Source organism: Centroberyx affinis, unplaced genomic scaffold, assembly GCF_046629955.1.
Source record: "Centroberyx affinis isolate AG114_WGS23_722 - 3 ecotype Tasmania unplaced genomic scaffold, CSIRO-AGI_Caff_v1 ptg000122l_1, whole genome shotgun sequence".
In the NCBI taxonomy this organism is placed as follows: Eukaryota; Metazoa; Chordata; class Actinopteri; order Beryciformes; family Berycidae; genus Centroberyx; species Centroberyx affinis.
The window spans coordinates 75,029-95,997 of record NW_027278823.1 but is presented as its reverse complement, the minus strand read 5'-3'; the positions used below and the strand labels follow the sequence as shown (position 1 = coordinate 95,997).

The following is a 20,969-nucleotide window of genomic DNA, read 5'->3' as shown; positions in this document are numbered from 1 at the left end:
CATGGCTAATGTGTTTGGTTCCTGCAAATTAACGGCACCTCCGAAAAAACATAGCAGCAGGTGATAAAGTGATAAAGCAGTTTAGAAGGTCAGACCCATCAGGGAATGCTTCTTATCGAGTTTAAACAGAGCTTGCTCCCATATCCCCCCCCAAATGTAAACATACCGCTTCTGTCAGGTGAAAACCTTTCATCTCCAAAATGTCAAATTTTCAGAGACAAAGAAAAAAGGAATTGTTTTTAGGTTGATGGCAATGCATTTTTCAGTTTATCCAATGAGATCCAATGAGATTTTCTAAGGTTTTGATAAGCCCAAGAGTCGACAGAACTTTCTCAACACATAGAGGTACATGTAATCCTTTGATATAAGTCAAAACATGAAAGCCATCAAAATTGGATTCACCTGGTTTTCAAATGGCGATATATTTCAGTATGAGCTCAAGCCTCATTTGAAGCACAGACTCTTCTTGCATACAACACACAAACAAGGAGAATGAAAAATGAGAATGGATTTGAAAATGAGAGAGAGAGATGAGGAAAGAGGCAGAAAGAAACGGAAACAGGGAGAAATAGAGAGAGAGAGGAGGGAAGAGAAAGAAATAAACAGAAACATGGAGAAAGAGACAGGGAGAGAGAGAGAGAGAGAGAGAGAGAGAGAGAGAGAGAGAGAGAGAGAGAGAGAGAGAGAGAGAGAGAGGAGTTGGCAGTGGACTGCAATGGTACTGGGTCTGACACACTGACAGGCCAAGCCATACACAGAGCAGTCTCCTCCCCTCTCTGGCCCGGCCTATATTAACTCTCCATGGAGCTCCACCTCACAACCAGAGGCACATGGAGTAGGATAACACATCACTGAGGCTCTGAGAACACATTCACAAACATACTGACTCACATACAGGGAGATACTACCTCTAATCTGGTCCTGGACTGCACTGAAACCTCTCCTCCTGTCTGGCTGTGGGAATAGCAGTGTTGGATATAAATTCTCCTGAATGGACTAATATCTTGTGTGCCATGTTGCTCCGGACGCCCCTGGAGGATTCTAGCCATGGTAAGAGAGGCAATAACTGGCAAGAAGGTTTAGGTTTGCAAGAGGAAGTGTTTTCTGTGTGTGTGTGTGTGTGTGTGTGTGTGTGTGTGTGTGTGTGTGTGTGTGTGTGTGTGTGTGTGTGTGTGTGTGTGTGTGTGATGGTGAGGTTGAGGTTGTCTCTGTTCCATCTAATTCTGAGATATCAACAGGTAAAAATTAAATATGGAGTATGTGTCTCTTGCTATATAATGAGATGACAATAGCAATGCAGGAATGTCAGTTTAGTAGTAGATGGAGCTGACATATGCTTGAGATGTCAAGCTGTGTGTGTGTGTGTGTGTGTGTGTGTCTGTGATTCTTACTACTGTCATCAGCAAACAGACATAGGTAAACAGCATGCATGTGCATAACTCTACTTGTAACACTACAGGAACACATTGTGGACAATAAACAAAACCCCTGCGTTGCAACAGTACAGTGTTTTGTTTTTAAACCACAGAGCATTAACACAAGACTCAGTAGCAGTAACAGGCTGTAACAGACACTATTCTAATCTCTGCTAAGTTACTGAGACAAACCAGACTTGAGTTTTTATATCCACTGCAAATAAATAATTTCTATTTTAAATAGTAATGTTGACCAGAACATATTTAAAATTAATATTATTCTGTTTAAACCTATTTATTAGGGGTTGTCTCCTGACATTAAACTAACCAGAAAGGCCTACAGCAGCTAAGGCTATAACAATCCTGCTGGAGAAACATAATTAGTTGAGATATTAGTTTAAAAAGAGTTATTGAAAATGAGAGAAGGTGTAGTTTTTGCCTCTTGCTCCATTAGTTGACCTTTCATCTTTGTTCTCCAAACTGTCAAAAGGCCACAGTCAGAAGACGTTGCAGATCAATTTGATACCAATTTAGAGGAGTAGGTTCAAAGGCCTGCTGCAGTTTTATCAGATTTTATTCACCAGATATCGCAGAATATCTTCAAGAATTTGATGATGAAAAGTTTCCTTTGTTGTGCACTGCATGACCTCTATCTGTTAAGTTAACTGACAGAGCTACATGCCAAAGATCCATGTGCATATCTCTCTCTCAAGCCATAATTACAGCAGCATGACACACTGCACCTAGCCTGACTCTTATATAAGCATGTTAGGCAGAGGCTGATTTGTCAACAGTGGGCCATTCACATGCCGAAAGAGAATTATCTATTGTTTTTTTTCAGACAGGTAGGGAGAGATACGCGGCTTCTCCTTTTGACCCACATCCATTCATGTACAGGAGAGGGCAAAGAGCAGTCATGGGACCAGAGTGTCCTGACAAAACCTTAGCTATTGTTTTTTTGTTTTTTTTATAGTGTAGTTTTAATGACACGCTATCAATGACTCCTGTGGGTTTCATGAAGCTGTTGGGATTGAGTGAGCCCAGTGATAATGCAAACAATAAATTAATAGGGATATCAAACCGTTTTTCTCAGTTAACTATTGGGAAATGTCACGCCTGATCAGCAGTAGGGAGACTGTCCTTCAACAACAGGAGGACCTGGGTCCTGGGACTGTAAAAAAAAAAAAAAAAAAGGTTGACACCCTCTCTTCCCTGCTGCAGTGCCCTTGAGCAAAGACATTGATTCCCTACCAGCTGGAGGGAGGCTGCTCTGTAGCTGCCTGTGACCTCTGACCTCCCTGTGGTGAGGAGGGGGGATCAGTAAAGTATCACATTATTTACAAAACAACATAATGTACAATATCAAGTGGATTAGTAATGTCAAATAAGTCTCACAAACTGATTCCCATTCTATTCATAAAATAGACAGAAATACTTTCAGAAACTCTGTGTCCTCAAAGTCTGAGCTGCTCCCCAAAGAGGATTCCCCACCATGAATAAACCTAATATCCGTCTGAGCAGCCTCGTCATGAAAGATTGGACCATTGGGCATTAAGTTGCACTGATTGACGACATCTATCCCTGTCTCCCTCTCTCACTCTGTTTTCCATTACATAAAAGAACTACCCTATCCTACAATGGATTTTAGTATACTATACAAACATCACAGCAAAAGATAGGGGTCCCTACTCACACAAAAAAAAAAGCTGCCAGTTGGAACTGAAAATGGTTCTTCGGAGTAATACCGTAGAAGAACCATTAGCATTTCTTTGCTTAGTCTGCATTGTGTTTTTGTTTAATTGCCCTTGTATAGGCTCATTTACAATTAGGCTAGTATGCAGTTAACCCCCCCCATCCCGGACCATAGAGGGGTGATCATTGGTCATTTCCAAATGTATGCCATCACACCATCCAATAACTCAAATAAGAATTAAGAACATTTTAATAGGCTATACCAAAGAACTATGAAGAATCATCCATTAGGCTAAATAAAGTGGTTCTTTAGTAGGTGATGGTGTGCTTTCTGTGTGTATAGGATATAATAGGAATATTATAGTGATAGCATAAGACATAAAATATTACTATAAGGTCACTAGAAACAGCTGAGCACCACTGACGCACTTCGAGTCCCTATAGAGGTATGACATTGTTTTCGTTATGATCCCTTTATCTCATAATATAGGCTACATCCCTCGTTCTCAGATTATAATCTAGACATTAACTCGGTTTTCTAACGCAGTTCGCTTCCCAAGCCATGCAGCTTGTTGTCGCATTTCTCATCCCCATCCCGGAGAGCCCATCCCGGCCCGTTACAGGCATCTGCATTCCCCGGCACATGGATCCTCACATGGTCTGCGGATGCTGATGTAGGCTCGTCTGCTGCGGCTGATGCTGCCTGCAAACCCATTCATTCACAGCGTGATACCGCAGTCTGACGGATCCGAGCTGCACAAATAGAAACCTCTTGATCTCTGATTTATTTAATCTACTCTGAGCCTCTAATTTGGGGGAGATGTAAGCCTAGAGATGACATCTGAGGGAAGTTATCCGCCGTTGATGTAAAAAGAGGGAAACAAACAGTCGTGCGCATCTCGATCCCAGATGGACTTTCTAAATCAGCCAGCCGCATGCAGTGAGTGACCTGTCCGAGGGATTTTTCGCACTAACACGACTAATGCAATACTCTGCCCCAATCTGAAAACAACACTAATGCCTTCAGGGCGAAAACAAAAGGGAAACCAATTGTATCCGGATAACAACTGCCTGTCTGCAACGAGGAAGCCTGGAAACAACAACAATGTAAATAATTGATGGCTGAATTAAAAGATTATTTATGGGAGAATTAAATAGAATATAGCCTGTGAAGACGACTGATTTTTATTTTTTTTATTTATTTTTTAACTTCTCTCAATATTGGCAGGCCAGAAGAGGATGCTCAGTCAGACTACGCCACAGTTTTAGACTATTTTTTGAAGAACATTAAAAATAAACACCTGCAAATAGAAGAGACGAAAAAATAAAGCCCTATAGGCATAGTCCTATAGCTCAGGTAAGATAAACTGCCATAACACCTGTGCTGGCCTATAACATTTTTATGTGCTTGTAACCAATATTTTGTGATCATTTTGCTTTGTATGCTGCATAGGACTATTCGTAATCTCTTATAGCCTAAAATAGGCATAAGAATCAATTGGGTTTCTTTCCCACACCCTATCAATATAGCCTGTTCAGTTTGATCTTTTGGAAAGAATAGCAATAAAACAAACCAATTATTGTTATTATTAATATTATTATTAGTAGGCTAGTAGTAGTAGTAGTAGTGGTGGTGTTATGTAGTAATGTTATTAGTATTTGTATTATTAGCATTATTCGTATGTTGTTGTGAGACTACCATTGCTATTATTCCATTTAGTCGGATTTTGAATCTACCGCCTGTCCCAAATGATTTTCCACCTTCACCACCCGTTTTGAATGACTCTTGCCGCCTTCAAGTGCTCCTCGTAATCTCCTTCTTCCGGAAGTCGTAAACACAACTTGCCCCGTATTCAAGTGCGTTCAGTTGGAAATAATGACAAAATCTCTCCTGTTAAAAAGTAGTTTTTTGGTGGCTATTATCTTAGAAATCAAGCAGCGCAAAGCGAGGTACTTGGTGCTGCAGCGTCAAGAGTGAAGAGGAGAAAATGTGCATTATGCATGTGATTGAGGTTTTAATTAATGTCAAAAACAAAAATGCATGGCAACTAAACAGTGAAAATATAAACATACAACAATATGAACTGAACAATATGAATTATGCATACAGAATTATACATAATAACAAATAACATGAAATACAGCATTTTTGGGGGTGGAGGGGTGGGGTATGAATAATATGATTATAAGATAATATAGGCTATGAGTTCTATCTTAAAAAAAGATTAGTTTGGTTTACAATCGCCAGACCACTTCATTGTTTGAATATGAAATCTGAATCTGCTATGGATAATAAGTAGCTTAATCAATTATGATTAACTGGTATCTACATAACTTAAAATATACAAGTAGCCTACATTGTGAGTATAATCAGTAAATCGTGTGAGTTAATTTAAAAGACACCTCTTCGCTTTTATTGGTGATACAGTATTTATTAGGAAGCAACCACACTTTGTTCCAATTCACAGCATCTAGTAGCATTCCATTTAGTGACTGCTGCAAGAATAGATGTTTCATGGCATAATTTATGCATTTATTACACTTTTGAGTTTCTAATGCCTATTTCCGTTTAACAGAATGGAAGATGTGAAACTGAAATATCATTACAATAATCATGACATCCAACTAGCTGAATAATAGGTTACTCTCAGCAATGGCATTGGTAATGGCCTTAAATCCATTGTTATGATAGAAAATTACCACTTCACCCGAGCCCTCACCGTAGTTGGGATATTTCCCATGGCCCATGAAGGCAGCATCTGACGCAAACACTGCCTTTCATAGTGCTGCCCAGCCTGAATGGCGATTGCAACAGATCCGCAGGGCAGGGAGAGCGGAGCGCGCACAAACCTCATCTGGGTTTGATTTAAGAAAATAATCTGATGCGACGGATGAGAACTGTAAGTGAATTCTTATACTTTGGATTCTGTCATCAGTGAGTCTTGTTACTGTCATTTTTAAGGCAGGTTTAGATCCGTTTTGAGAGGTTTGACTGACGTCGGCTTTGTGCTGGGAGAAATACCACGTAGTCAGTAGCTCGCTAGCCTTCGCCAACAACGACTCCTTTGTTCGTGATCTCATTGGGTTTCAATATAACGTTACGCGAGTTAGGTATTCTTTAATACGCAATGTGTAAATGTGACCGTTGTCTAGGTATCAGGTTGTTTATGTGTTCGTTACCGGGCGGCTGTGGTTGTCTGACACATTTAAACCAACTAGAGAGGTAGGTCGGTTAGCTTGTCAGCTCGCTTGCCAGTAACGTTATGCCTCCATTCCGGGGTCTCGCTCCGCCAGCCACAGACCCGGGAAGGCAAAATAAGCTGTAAAAAAACAAACATTGAACAGCTTGTTTTTCTCTCTTCTAATGTTTGCCGCCTGCACTTCCTCATGTAGCTTAATCGCATCTGACCTCTCAATGGCTTATGTTATCACACAATTTTATCTATACTCCAGAAACCGGACGAACAAGCGCCTAAACCGGGCGGGGGAGGGGGTAGTTTCCATCCACGATACTACATTCATAATACATTTCTACTCAAGCCGGTGGATTAAGATGTTTCTGCTCCGGTCATTTTGTTGTTGTTGTTTTATTGTTGTTTTTGCGAACCCACCCCCAGTTATATTTCAGCTATAATAAGGTTGACGGGTGGGTTTTCTCTCATACATGCCCAGAGAGAGTTGTAGTATGTAGTTGGCCACATGGCTTGGTTTCAGACCAGTTTTCTGTTATCTGTAGTTTTTCAAGGTTTTAATATGCAAGTTCCCCAAATTGTAGTTATCTTAGATTCTGAGAAATAAAGTGTCTATCAATTTGCATGGGAAAACAATACTTAATTAGATATTCAAATGAAAAATGATGAAATTGAAACTGTTAACGGTTATGGCACTTTTTATGGATTATTTATTCTCAACTTTTTTTCTTGGTTTGTCCTTGTCTTTTTCAGGTTATGCCCAAATAAAATGGAGGATAGTTTTGATTGCGACTGTGGCGAGCTTGAGCCACCTGATCATTGAGGGTGAATCACTTTGAAGACTCAAGGCCAGACTCATTTCAGATCTTCAGATCAGGTGAATTAACAGGAAAATACATAAATAAATAAAAAAAACTTAAAAAAAAAAAAAAAAAAAGTGCTTTTTGGCACATTAGTATGAAGCTGCTCAGGACCAGTCATACACTGAATGTATCTGCACTGTGAGGATGCAACTAGATGCTTTTATAGTTTCACACAATTTCAGTGCTTTTTAATTGGCATCAAAGTCCATTCCATTGCAGTCTTTAAAACACTAGTCAACCAAGAACTGTTGAGTTAAAGAAGCCCACAACCAGAATTGGAGAAGGAATTCCACTTTGAAATTTACTACCCTTACACAAGATGTCAAGAAACTTTGACTACAGTTTAGTGCCCCACATCTGACAGTGAGGGCTAGACAGGGGAAATCAGTAGTTCTCTGTACAGGGGTGAGTTAGCGCGGCCTCCAAAGTAGCAGGGGAATCCATCAGATAAATCCCTCCGTCAGTGTTACATTGGTCTTGACCGCAGGCCAGATCCCCAACGTTAGAGATAGCAGACGGTGAATCAGACGCTCGGTGTTAAAAGCCAGGCGCTCATCATGGCAGAAAAGTTTGAGTCGTTGATGAACATCCACGGCTTTGACCTGGGTCCTCGCTACATGGACTTGAAGCCTCTGGGCTACGGAGGGAACGGCCTGGTGTTCTCCGCAGTCGACACGGACTGTGACAAGCGTGTAGCGGTGAAGAAGATCATCCTCACAGACCCCCAGAGCGTGAAGCATGCCCTCCGGGAAATCAAGATTATCAGACGCCTCGACCATGACAACATTGTTAAGGTAAGATGCAAATCATCGTCTTCGAATTCCTGCTTTCTCGTTCATTGAAATAAGAAGAATATTCATCCCATTATTGTGGGTTTGGCAGATGTCAAAATGTCTGCTTCAAAAGTGCATAAATAAACAACAGCACATAATGAGCAGGTGAACATATATAGGCTATAAAAATGCAGAATATATTATATAGAGAATAGAATATATTATATTCTGCATGTTTATAGCCTGTGTGTGTTCACCTGCTCATTATGCGCTGTTGTTTATTTATGCGCTTTTGAAGCTTTAATAAATATTTGACGTTGCACAAGTAAGATGCTTCCAATCCCTTTATTCTGATTATATCCTGCGCTACGTTGGAAGCCCTTTTCTTCCCATTATTTTTTGCCGTGATTTTAATGATGATCATTTATTGACCCCCACTGCTCGGTCTGTTATGTCTTCCAGGTGTTTGAGACATTGGGCCCCAGTGGTCGCAGGCTGACGGAGGACGTGGTCTCCCTGACAGAGGTCAACTCGGTCTACATCGTGCAGGAGTACATGGAGACAGACCTGTGTCAGCTGCTGGAGAGGGGCCTCCTGTCTGAGGGCCATGCCAGGCTCTTCATGTATCAGCTCCTCAGGGGCCTCAAGTACATCCACTCCGCCAACGTGCTGCACCGCGACCTCAAGCCCGCCAACCTGTTTGTCAACACAGAGGACCTGGTACTAAAGATCGGGGACTTTGGCCTGGCTCGCATCATGGACCCACACTACTCTCACAAGGTAGGACCGGCGGCCAAGCAGCTCTTCCATTCAGTCTCGTAGTCCTGCACTACTTGGAATAAAAATGTTATGATTCTAGTGTTGTGGAGTGTTGTTGATGTTGAAATGCTGTATTCACTAGAGCTCCAGGAAGAGCAAACATGACCTTGTTCGCGCACTTTGTGCCAAAGGATGAGCGTTTTGTTGCCTCGGTGCGTGACGTTTCTGTTATTGCCCAGGAACGCAGTCTGCTCCCCAGGGTGACGCAGTTCCACAGCAGGAAGTAAACAACAAGGGATGTGGTTCCTTGAAGTCACGCCTCTGTTTCCCTTCCCGGGAGAACTGTGGCCGTTGAAAACTCAACCCTGGGAACTATTGTTTCCATTTTACAGGAGGCCATCATCCTGTCCTTGTGCCTGTGACTTGTAGAGTCAAGAGTGCCTTTTTAAAAATAGGTCTTGGAGAAGGCTGTGTTATTTGGATTGTGTTGGTTTGGCTGTGTCTCTCAACAGATGACAATATAATGTAAACCTGGACAGATAAAGCCAGATCCGTGTATACCAGATATTGGACGACACACAATTAACCTCTCTATAAACTTACAATTTACCTCCATGAGGAATGAAGCTGTAAGTAGCAATATAATGGTCGCAGTAAAGTAGGCTGCTTTTATCTCTAGCATGAGTATGGATCACCCAGTGTATGCATGTCTCCCTGTCGTCATATAAAGGCATGAGGAATTTCCAGTCAAAGGCCATATGATGGTGTGAGGTGTGTGTGTGTGAGTGAATCTAAGTTGGGGATTTTTTTTTTCTCTGTAGCTGCTGGATCTCCTTAGAGCACTGAGGCAGTCAGATGCCTACACGTGTCTCAGATTAGTCATTGCCAAGTCTGAAGTGGGCTCACGTGACGCGATCCCACAGACTGGCACAGCCTCATTCATAGCCTTGAACAGCGAGGCTTCTGCCACAGAAAAAAAACAAATTTATGGCTTCTCAGCCCACCACCTACATTGTTTTTCGTACTCTGGTCACATTTCAAGCATTGCCTTGATATTCTGATATGACTCATAACTCGGGTCTAGACAATATGACTCTCTTCAATAGCAATAGCAATATAGGAAGAGGAAGGGGTGAGCTCAGCGATGCCGGGAAAGAAGTGACTGAGAGTTTCTCACACAGTTCAGTCACTGTAACCGCCCCTCCCACCGTTACTGCACTCCTCCCCTATTGCAGGCTTTGCCATGTGGGCTTTTTTCCCCCTATATAAGCAGTTTTTCTGATGAAAAATGGAGGCAAGTGGGTATTGAAAATGAAAGACTGTGTGGCTGAGGTCAGCTCTTTTCTTCATCACTACTGTCTGTGTACTAACTGCTGTAGCAGTGGTACAAGCTGTATTTGTGTGTGTGTTAGCTGGTGTTTTAATGTGTGTGTGTATCAACCATATTGTAGTTGTGTGGGAGGATAGGCTATGTATGTAGGTCTCTCTGCTGTTCAGTTTTTATCTGTAGACTGGCTCACTTCAACAGGCTATGGCCCTGAACCCACCTCCCCCACAGTGTTACTATTTATTGTCTGTTTCTCTCCTGTGATAACATACACTGAAGTGGTGTTGTGTGTGGGGGGGCATTCCCACCTCCTCCAGCCCCTTTCCCATGGCACCAGTAGCCTGTGTGTCTGGTGTCTCTGCAGAATGTGGGACCAAATGAGACTGCCGCTGGGTGGCCTGTTAGCAACAAACCTATACACACCCGTGAGGTGTCCGTGGAGGTGTAAAAACCACTTGGTTTCTGTGTTGGCTGGACATGAGGCAGAATTGCTGGGGGCAAATTTGCTTTCACAACCACTCTCTACATCTAGCAGGCTGGGCGAGCGAGAGCAGCTGGGTGGTTGGGAGCATGCTATTTGAATAGCGTCGTGTCTAAATAAAGAAGGGCTCTTCGCCAGCTAGCCTTGGTCTCTGGCATAGTTTCAATAACTTGCAATCTAAATATGTGCATCAGTGATATGGGTGCAAGGTAGTTGTTCCACGTTTTTACCTCCACATTACAACTGTTGGTTGGGTTAATGAAAATATGACTTCTGATGATTAATCTTCAGGCTATAATCCATCCTGCTTGGCTTCGTCCTGTGTTTATGAAGCTTGTTGAGAGTATGTGAGTGTGTGCTAGGTTCCCATTGTGCTGAGTCCACGAGCTGTTTCTGTCTATCTGAAACTCATGGCAAGCACTCTTGGTGGCCCAGGATCAAGAATGACAGGAATTCACGTGCAGTGATCCAACTTCTCCGGCCTTGATTCTCCGTCTTTTCCCAGCCAGCTCTTTGTCTTGCCGTGGGAGCCTTGCTCAAGGCCTTATTTGAAGCTGGTGTAAAGCCTGTGTTACGTTTGCTGTAGGATTAACCTTCCCTTTGGAAGAACAGTATGGATAAAATGCTAGGTGTAGCTCACCCATTTAGGTTTAGCATCTGTTTTGCTTGAGCATGCCCTTTGGTTTTAAACACGACATGGCCAAGGCTGTAAACTACTCTAGGATAGTGTAACAAAGTTAGTGTGTGACTTAGTTGAGTGATATCACATCTGCTCTGAGTAGCAACACAAGCATCTCTTCTATTTTGAAGGTGAAATTCAATTTGTCATCTGAATACGTCAATGGATTAAATTATACTTTGGAAGCTAAGAAAATCATTGACTAGATCTGAGTCTTGTTCGTTGAAATGAAGGCTAGATGTACATATGGGAAAGCTTGCAGAGAATAGCCTATTTTGGATGTTATTGTGAATCGAAGCAGATGTACTAAATGTAAACATGGCCCACTCTTGGATAGGGATGTTCCGCCTGCCTTTGGCTCAGTATAATAAGCAGTGGCTTGAGACGCTGTGGAGATGGCAGCTTGTGGAAATTTTCTGGAATGTTATAAAGAGAGAGGCGGGGGGGGTTATGGAGGACCAAGTCATCTCACCACACATGCATCCTGCACACCACACCACTCCAAACCACCCTCGCTAGAACACACATACACACACTTGACCCAGTTATTCAGCCAGTAACAAGCCTGGCTGGCACCAAAGTTCAAAAGATCCAAGAAGAGAAATTGTGGGGAAGCAAGTCGAAGCTTAATGAATGTCAGAAGGGAGCTTTTCCTTATTTTCTCAAGTCTCATCTCCTAACAGGTCTAACAGTTTTCGTAATTGATGGTAGTTTTATCTTTTACTATGGGCGGTTGCAATGGTGCTGTGGTTTTCAAGAACCAGTGAGCTCAGGCTGGGTGAGGGTGCCTGGACACTGTCCAACACCATCAGTGTCATAAAAAACATTTTCTTTTTGTATTATTGTAAGATTTAATTGAATTATAAATCTTCACATCTTGGCTGACATCTGACATCCTCTTCTAATACATTCACATAGTCTTCAAATACATTTTGATGGTCACACAGCAAAAGAACAAACCTTGGGGTTTTTCATCTATCAGCCTCTGTGGACTGTGATGTATGGCTATACATAGCTAAATCTTTTATGATCAAAGACAACTCATTGTATGTAATGTATAATGAAACGCATTGTTGTATTAGCAATGCTTCTTTATATGTAAAATGCCATAAGCTGTGTTGGCTACTGGTTAGCAAGCCAAGTAGACTAACATTGCTGTATTCTCTGCCAAACATATTAAAGCAGCTGATCGACTAGGGAGACAGAGATCAGATTCAAATAAACTGCTCATTAAGTACTTCTATATGTCTTCGCCACAAATGTGCTGTGAGTCTGTACAGAAGCTGTTCTTGTTATCCCTCCATATATAGTCCCATGCTTTTCCAACTGATTCCCTGTGCGTGTGAGTGGGTTAAAGCTGTCTATAAATACGTTCAGTGCCAGGGAGGAAATCTAGCATCTAGTCGGCTTCTATGAACCAGCCCAGCTTTACTGGGCTTTACCCTGGAGGTGGAGGTGGTGACTGAACTGGCTCTAGTCTGCTCCAACCTCCTCGACTGACTTCCAGTTAGACTCTGCTCTCTCTGCTAAAGGTTGCTGTCAGTAACCACAGCCAGCCACACCGAGGGGGCCTGTATGACTCACTAAATGTCAGCCTGGTCTGATCTAGATCAGGTTGGTTAAGTTATTCAGCAACCGTTGCCTTTGGCCTGAGCTATTGAAATGACTGCTGTTCTAAAGCCTGTGTGTGTGTGTCTGGTGTCTCTTTGTGGAGAGAGTGGCCCACTTGGAAATTAGGAAAAGTAGTAGCCTAGCTGGAATGTTCACTTAATGCAATTAATCCCCTCAGTAGGTAGGCTAGCTCTAATCTGTTCAGAGTAAGTCCTTCAGCTCAGAGTCCAGGGTTCGCAGAATTGTCCTTATGCAATGGCAGACACTTTTAAAGTTAACCTAATTGCTACATCTCTGTCGCAATGCTGTGCTAAGCTGGTTCCTTGTATTTCGCCATGAACCACACCGCATCGACATATGTCAGACCATTTTCTCACTGTTGCTCAGAAATGGTGCTGGGCAGCCAGGCAAGAGCTCAAATGAGAAGCTTCAGTCAGCGGCTGTGACCTGCCTACGTGTGTTGCTCAAAATACCTTTTATTACCCTCGATCACTTTACCAGCTACTTGGTACAGGCTGCACCATTAGGTTATTACATTAGTTGCTTGACAACTGGTTACCTGAGGGACGGAGAGGTTTGAATCTGCATTGGGTGTCATTTATAGGCTCACCAAGACATGGGCATGTGGAGCAGTGACTCGCTCTTTGTTTGGAAACCAGGATAGCATGACATCAAGTATTTGTGGCTAAATTAGGGCAGAAACAGGAGCCTGTCTGAGAGTGGTGAGCCAACCATTTTGGTCTCAACACAAACTACCACTGCATGAGCTGTAGGGGAGAGAGAGAGGGCAGCGAGGGTGTTGTTTTACCACCTCCCTTCCCCCAATGTGCGCACACACACACACACACACACACAGGTCGGTTTCCTTTGTGTTTGGTATGCTCCTGTCCCTGAGAGTAGTCAGGCAGGCCGCATATTGTTACTGACATCAGTGGCCCAGAAGTGCAGATTGGTGTCACTGGTGTGTGTGTGTGGCAGAGGGGGATTATCCTGCTCTCAGTCTGCTGACAAGGCCTGCACGTGTCTGATCTCCCTCTTTCATCTCCCTCACTTTTTCTCTCTGGGGTCTTTGTCTCCATATCGGATGGTGTACGTGACCGGGACAGAGCGGGTCCGTCAAGGAGATGGTGTGGGGGAGTTTGTTGCTGACGAGCAGCCATGGCTTGGCCTGGGCCGGTTATCAACAGCAGTGTTTTATGGCAAACAGGGAGACACATACAGAAACGTGATCAAGCTGATTACACTGATCCATTACTGGGTGCAGCAGGGCTTTGAGCCTCTTAACGACCACGAATGAACCAGTCATCATGAGGAAAAAGTGGTGTGCATGCACAGACCAATGAGGAGTAATCTTTGGAAACTTTAATACATATTTTGATATGTTATGACATGCAAAATAATGGGAGGAGGGAAACTACTTGTAATGCAAAAAGTAAGGAAATTTATTCAAGCTAACATCACAAAAAATCGAGTCAAACTGCGTTACCAAGTGTGAACTAAGCCAGTGATAAGTGTTCCACAGCTTTCTAACGTGATTTTTTGCGATGTTAAGCTTGAATAAATTTCCTTACTTTCTGCATAAAAAAAACAGTGGGGAAGGTCTTCCAAAGCCCAAAGATAAATCAGAAAACACGTTGAAACGCATTGCGATATAAACTGTTTTTTGTGTTCGCCCCTTGCTCACTTATGCACTTTTGATCATTTGTGCACGTATATGTAGCATTAATAAACTTTTACTTTTTGCATTCAAGGCAAATTTTTTGACTTTATGCATTTATGCAAGTGGTTTCCCTCCTCCTATTATTTTACTTAGTATTTTGGCCAATTTGGGAGCCCTTCATTGTTTGCTATGCTATGACAAAGCATCTAGTTTGTCGAGTCATACTTTCTGGTACCATTTTTAATTATTTTCAGCAGGAAACATTTCCATCGGTCTCTTGGATCCTATGACCAACTGTGTATATTATCTCTCTCTCAGGGCCATCTGTCTGAAGGTCTGGTCACCAAGTGGTACAGATCTCCTCGCCTGCTGCTCTCTCCAAACAACTACACCAAAGCCATCGACATGTGGGCCGCTGGCTGCATCTTTGCTGAGATGCTCACAGGGAAAACCCTCTTTGCAGGTCAGTTGTTGTTTTTTTAGTGCTCTCTCCTATTCACTGGTACTCTCTTGAATGCTGCCTCTCACAGTCACACTTTTTACACACAAATGTACAGGTAGGCAGTCTGTGAAGCCGGTCAGGTGATTGTGAGGTGCTTTCACTAGGCGTATTGCTTCCCTTTACACATCCAACTGAAATTGTGAGAGAGAATGGTCTTCATATAAACAGACTGACTGTTCTTGTTTGGTAAAACCCCCTTGAGCCGAACACAAGGCAAATATCAGGCTCACTGTTCCCATGATCTGCTGCACTCATGCTTAGTGAAACAAAGGTGCTTCACTCACAACAGATTTTGCGTGTTGGCAGCTCCTCACGTCTCTGTCTGGTGTTTTCAGGGGCTCATGAGTTGGAGCAGATGCAACTGATCCTGGAGTCGATCCCCGTGCTGCGAGAAGAAGACCGACAGGAGCTCCACAGTGTCATCCCCGTGTTCATCCGCAATGACATGTCCCAGCCCCACACGCCACTGGCCAAGCTGCTACCTGACGTTAGTCCCCAGGGTAGGTAGCCACACACACACACACACACACACACGAGTCACTCATAAATGCATACACAATTACTCCCAGTCATAAGAAAGTTAAACAAATGTGACTTTCAAATTGTAAAGCATTCTCATGAACATACATTTCCATGTTCCCTACAAAGACCTAGCCAAAGATGGGGGTCATTCCTCCCTCTTCATATCATATATCATGTCTAGTGTTTCCCACTCGTTAATCTCATCATCCACCCTCCCTCTTTCCTTCCTTCCTTCCTCCTTTTCTCTCCAGCCCTGGATTTCCTGGAGAAGATCCTGACCTTTAACCCCATGGACCGTCTGACTGCGGAGGAGGCCCTGGCCCACCCCTATATGGCTGACTACTCATTCCCCCTGGACGAGCCTGTCTCTCTGCACCCCTTCCACATCGAGGACGAGGTGGATGACATCCTGCTTATGGACCAGAGTCACAGCCATACCTGGGACAGGTACGTGCTCTCAAACACCCACTCGCTGTAAATATGCTTAAAGACAAAAGGCCTTTTTTTCCTATTCAAAATTTTTTTTATGTGGTGTTTAATTTCAGTAGAAAACAGTTTGCTCTGCTCTTTGTTATTCAAACACTACGCTGGGAATGTGGATATGCAGGTCTCAGAATTATCACATGCTATGAAAAATAACAAGTTCCTCTGTTTTTGGGATAGTTTAATGGCCTGTTTGCATAGTTGATCCTGTACTTGAGGCTGTTTCTCTGTTTGTGTAGTAGAGTCTAACTCTCATTCTGTATCAGGTATCATGAGAGCCAGCTGTCAGAGGCTGATTGGCACCTGCACAGCACCCACGATCCAGACGAAGTTCAGGTCGACCCAAGGGCCCTCTCTGATGTCACAGATGAGGAGGAGGTCCAGGTGTGTTTGAACATTCACACACACATACACACTTATGATGGAAGCCTTTGCATTTAACATGGTCCACTCCATATTCCTGAGTATGTACTTAAAAAACAAGCGAGAGGTTTTGTACACTCCCACAGTGCAGTCGTGGTGATGATAGATAGTCATCTCTGAATATAAGAAAAGGACTGTGGGAGTTGTGTGAAAATCTGCAGCTAAGGTGTGAGGATTCATAGTTAAAGTAAGATTTTCACAGTAATAGAACTCTTGCTCCCCTTTGTTAATTAGATATTGCTCCAAAAAGAACATTTGTAGAAAATAATTTTAAATGTTGTACACTGTGAATATTGAGACAGGTGTGCACAGGTAAACAGGAATGAAGTTTCTCTCCCCAGACTGACTGACATGAATTTGCCTCTTGAATGAGATGACAAAGGCTAAATGGTTGTTTGCTATTGTCTGCTTCCAGGTTGACCCCCGTAAGTATGCTGATGGAGAGCGCGAAAAGTTCCTGGACGAGCCGTCCTTCGACTACTCTACTCTGTTCCCACCAGAGCGATCCTGGCAGGACGACCACCACGAGAACAAATACTGTGACTTGGAGTGCAGCCACACCTGTAACTACAAGGCTGTGTCACCCTCCTACCTGGACAACCTCATCTGGAGGGAAAGTGAGGTCAACCACTACTATGAACCCAAGCTCATCATTGACCTCTCCAATTGGAAGGAGCAGCAGAGCAAGGAGAAGGCCGACCGCAAAGCCAAGAGCAAGTGTGAGAAGAACGGGCTGGTGAAGGCGCAGATCGCGCTGCGGGAGGCCGAGAAGACCCAGAGTCCGGTGGAGAAGGACAGGGAGCAGGAGAAACACCAGACGCAGCCCCAAAGCCAGCAGAACCAAGGCTTTGACTTTGACTCCTTCATCGCTGGCACCATTAAACTGAGCCTGCAGCCGGAGCCCTGTCCGGAGGTGGCCCTCCTGAGCGAGGTGGGCCTCCTCAACGAGCTCAACTCCTCCGTCTCCCAGCTGGAGGCTCCTCGCTCGGGCTCCATGTCCAAGTCCATAAGCCAGGAGAAGGAGGAGAAGTGCCTGGTTAACCTGGCCCAGTTAGGCGGAGGGGGGCTGGGAGTAGTAGGCGGGGACGGAGTCAGGCCCGCTCACCCTTGGGAGAGTTTCGGCGGCGGGGAGAGAGTCGCGGAGAATGGCTGTTTGATAGATGAAGCATGCTGGGACATTCACAAAGAGGACCACCTCCAGAAGGAGAGCACTTACACCAGCTACCTGGACCGTCTGTTCAGCCGGAAGGAGGAGGGGGGAGGAGAGAGCGTGGCCAGTCCGGAGCCAGAGCCGTCGGAGGGGAGGGAGCGGGAGCTGGACGAGGGCTTCCTAGGCAGGAACGGAGAGATCATGTTCAATATGCAGCTGGACTCTCTGGCCCTGCCCGGCTTTGACAGCACAGATGACTTGCCTCTAAAATCCATCCAGGCGTCCCTCACCCCCTCTGCTGTCAAATGCTCCCCGCAGATCGCCCACAAAACGTACAGCAGCATCTTCAAGCATCTAAATTAAAATATATTAAAAAAAAACAAAAAAACAAAAAAAACAGCCTCCCTCACAGTGCAAAATCTTGGCGGTTCTGTTTTTATGTTTTGTTTTATAATAATGATATATATTATTTTACTTGAATCATTTCATACCTTTTTATGTACGGTTACGTTTTAATTTAGATTTTTTTTTTGGTATTATGAATTCAAAGGGGTGATTTAATATATTGAAAGAGTGTTGGTCATCACTCTGAGCCTTGATCACCAGGCCTTCATGGGTTAATGTCTACATACCCATTGCTAAACTGGCATGTCATTCGCACACTTAAGTACTGTAGACTAGCACAGAGGAGAAAGCAGGAGGGAAGTAGCTGGAAAATGGATGGATTGATGGTAGGAAAGGTATAATAATGTGAGAGTGAGAGGTTTGGCTGAGAAGGTGGGAGACATTGTCACTAATATTATTGCTGTAGGCTGTGGAAGTGCTTTTTCAAACCAACAGCCTTTCCTAGGATGGGAGACACAAGCAAAAGGGGATGGGGATTCATTTTTTTTTTTTTTTTGTGTTTGTAACTTATTTTTTTTTCCAAAGAAAGCTTATAGATAACCCTTTCATACTGTAAATTTATTTGACACATGATGCCAGCAGCAACCATTATTGTAGACGTTGATGTAAATGTGTTATCTACCTCAAGGTAACAGCCGCGAGAGACACTCGAAGCCGCACTAGTGCTTTACACACATGACCATCCTCATACCATGAAATGACATGGTCACGTAGATTAAATCTGTCTCACTTAAGCATTTAACATAGTGAGGTTTTTCAGTAATCATTATTTATTTCTAGCAGACGTGCGATATTTATTTTAACAAAATGTGTTATTTCAATGTGATTATTGGAGATCGAGGGGTTGGACAGACTTCCATTTTCGTTTCGGCACTATATGGGGCGTGTAAGTGTTCCTTTTGTTTATGGTAGGATGCAAATTCATCTGTTTTTACGTTCTAAAAGAAGTTGAAGCTTTCCATTTTCCATCAATATTGTCCTAGTGGATATCATTCTTTTTGTTCATTTTTTAAATTTATAGGTGCATTCTGTCTTTAGTGGAAAAACTGCTTTATGGTTTAAAGAAGCGCCTAAAAGTCTTAATTTTTTATCTAAATGTATTGTAAAAATTTGCGTGCATGGAGGCAAGAGAAGGTACATTAAAAGCAAAGTTAATGGTGAAGTATATTGTACGTCATTAATTTTATTTTAATTGTATGTTTTTATTAAATTTATATATACTTTTTTCCAAGCAAGCATGATGAATTAGGTTAAGGTGTAGCATGTAGAACATTTATGGACTTTTTTCTTTTTTTTTTTTTTTTTTTTTGCCTTGAAAGGCTGGCTCTCTTTTTTTTTTTTGTAATCATTGGTTCCCCTGTTCTACAAAATATCTCAAAATAAAATTACCGGCAAAGAGTCTCGACTGCTCTTCTCCTTTCTTTCTGGTCAGGAGTGGTTCCCAGGGTGTGTGCCTCCCTGACCGCACGTATCGCGGTGCCAAGTTAAGTGCTGTTTTTGTCACTTGAATATTGTACCGCGGCACAGCCATGAGATCGTCCTGCGTGGATGAAATGTGCTGACTGCGGTCCTGCCACCTCCAGAGTCCAGTTTTAATGTCCACGCAGGCAGACTAAATTACACTGCGAGCGCTGAGGAACAGGGACACAAGCATTGAATCACCAGCTAAATGTAGCTCTGCCTCCGACTGCCATACATCACACCTGTCTGCTTGGGACACCTATTCCTACCTGGTTTTAGATATAAAACACTGCAGAGGAACCAACAGCCCACAGTAGGGTTATATATGCAAATGTGTAGGTTTTGCATTATTGGCTGTAACATCTCTGCTATGTTGAAATAATGCCACATTGTCATATTGGCCTGTTAACAGACCTGATGTGGAAAGATGCTCCTGGTTTGACACCATTTGACGTCCCAGCTCTGGCCAACCCCCAGTGTTTCCCAACTTCTCTAAAATCTAAATCACATGAGAAAAAAACTGAAAAGAAGACATGTGGAAATGATCCACTTCTCCAGGCCGCAGGGAATTCATGTCAAAATGAAAGTGTTCAGCCAGTTATGGGATTTAATTTCAGCGGTTAGAGAGAGTAGAATACGCAGTCGGATGTTTTCATCTCAAGACTGGGACTTTTTAGTTTATAAATATCTTGTTTGATAAATAAAGTATACTTGCAGCCTCTGGGTTTTCTTTGCTCTCTGTCTCAAAGTGTGCTTTGTAGGGGCACAGTGAATAGTTTACAAGGTTGAGAAATTCGTGGTGCATAGTGTGGGAGATTCACAGCAAGCTGCTCATTCTTATCGGGTCCAGGAGCTTCTTCAGCAGGCTCGGTCTGCGTCACACGACTCTGACCTTACAGGACGGGGAAAGTTGTGGGACAGAGATCAGAGTCGGTTAGGTGTTTCATACAATAACCAACTACAGCTGGGTTTTGGTTTTCAGCGGTGCTGCTTCCTGCTGAGAGAAATCAGGCCAGCTATGTGTTGCTTCTCTGCTCTCTTGATAATAATACGGTCCTAAGCCATGGCGATTAAACCCTGCTGGCACATTCAAATGGAAGCAACAGTGCCTCATCTGTGTTAAGTGCTAGGATAGAAAGAGAGGACTGGCAAGACTAAATGTAGGTCAAACACTCGGTCACCTTATCAGGGCCAGGATGTCACGCACACCTTTCACCACAGTCATGGCATTATGTCCACACTGCTAGCAGCTTGCGGCTTTGCTGGTGTCTAAACTAGCAAAGCCCCGTCTTCCCTAACCTCGTTTTCAACCTACTTCCCTCTGGCCAAGCTTCTTGTCTTCCCTTTCTCTTTCCCTCTGTCTTTCTGTTCTCTCTCTCCCTGTCTTCTACAGCTAAACAGGAGACAGCAGAACATTATGATGGTTCACTAATTTATCTTCCGCTCATATGTCAACACTGTGTGTCAACACCACAAAGGCCTTCCTTGTTATCCCCGTTGCCACACACACAAACCCTGCATCTCAAGTCCCGCCTTTATTGTCCCACAAGGGGAAATTTGGCTGCAGTCAGG

The 20,969-nt window shown here is 43.3% G+C and overlaps 1 protein-coding gene across 2 annotated transcripts; it reads left to right on the top strand.

The window, feature by feature from the left end:
* Positions 1-959: 959 nt before the first annotated feature.
* mapk6 (mitogen-activated protein kinase 6) lies at positions 960-19,335 on the top strand. Of its 2 annotated transcripts, none has more exons than XM_071528737.1 (8): positions 960-1,050; positions 7,052-7,955; positions 8,397-8,714; positions 14,770-14,914; positions 15,289-15,453; positions 15,727-15,922; positions 16,225-16,342; positions 16,797-19,335. In XM_071528737.1, exons 2-8 carry the CDS (start codon positions 7,719-7,721, stop codon positions 17,892-17,894), a joined length of 2,277 nt encoding a protein of 758 aa, XP_071384838.1. In that variant the 5' UTR covers positions 960-1,050; positions 7,052-7,718; the 3' UTR covers positions 17,895-19,335. The 2 variants fall into 2 exon arrangements, with proteins under 2 accessions (XP_071384838.1, XP_071384837.1); XM_071528736.1 differs by lacking the exon at positions 960-1,050 and adding an exon at positions 5,899-6,007.
* Positions 19,336-20,969: the final 1,634 nt, after the last annotated feature.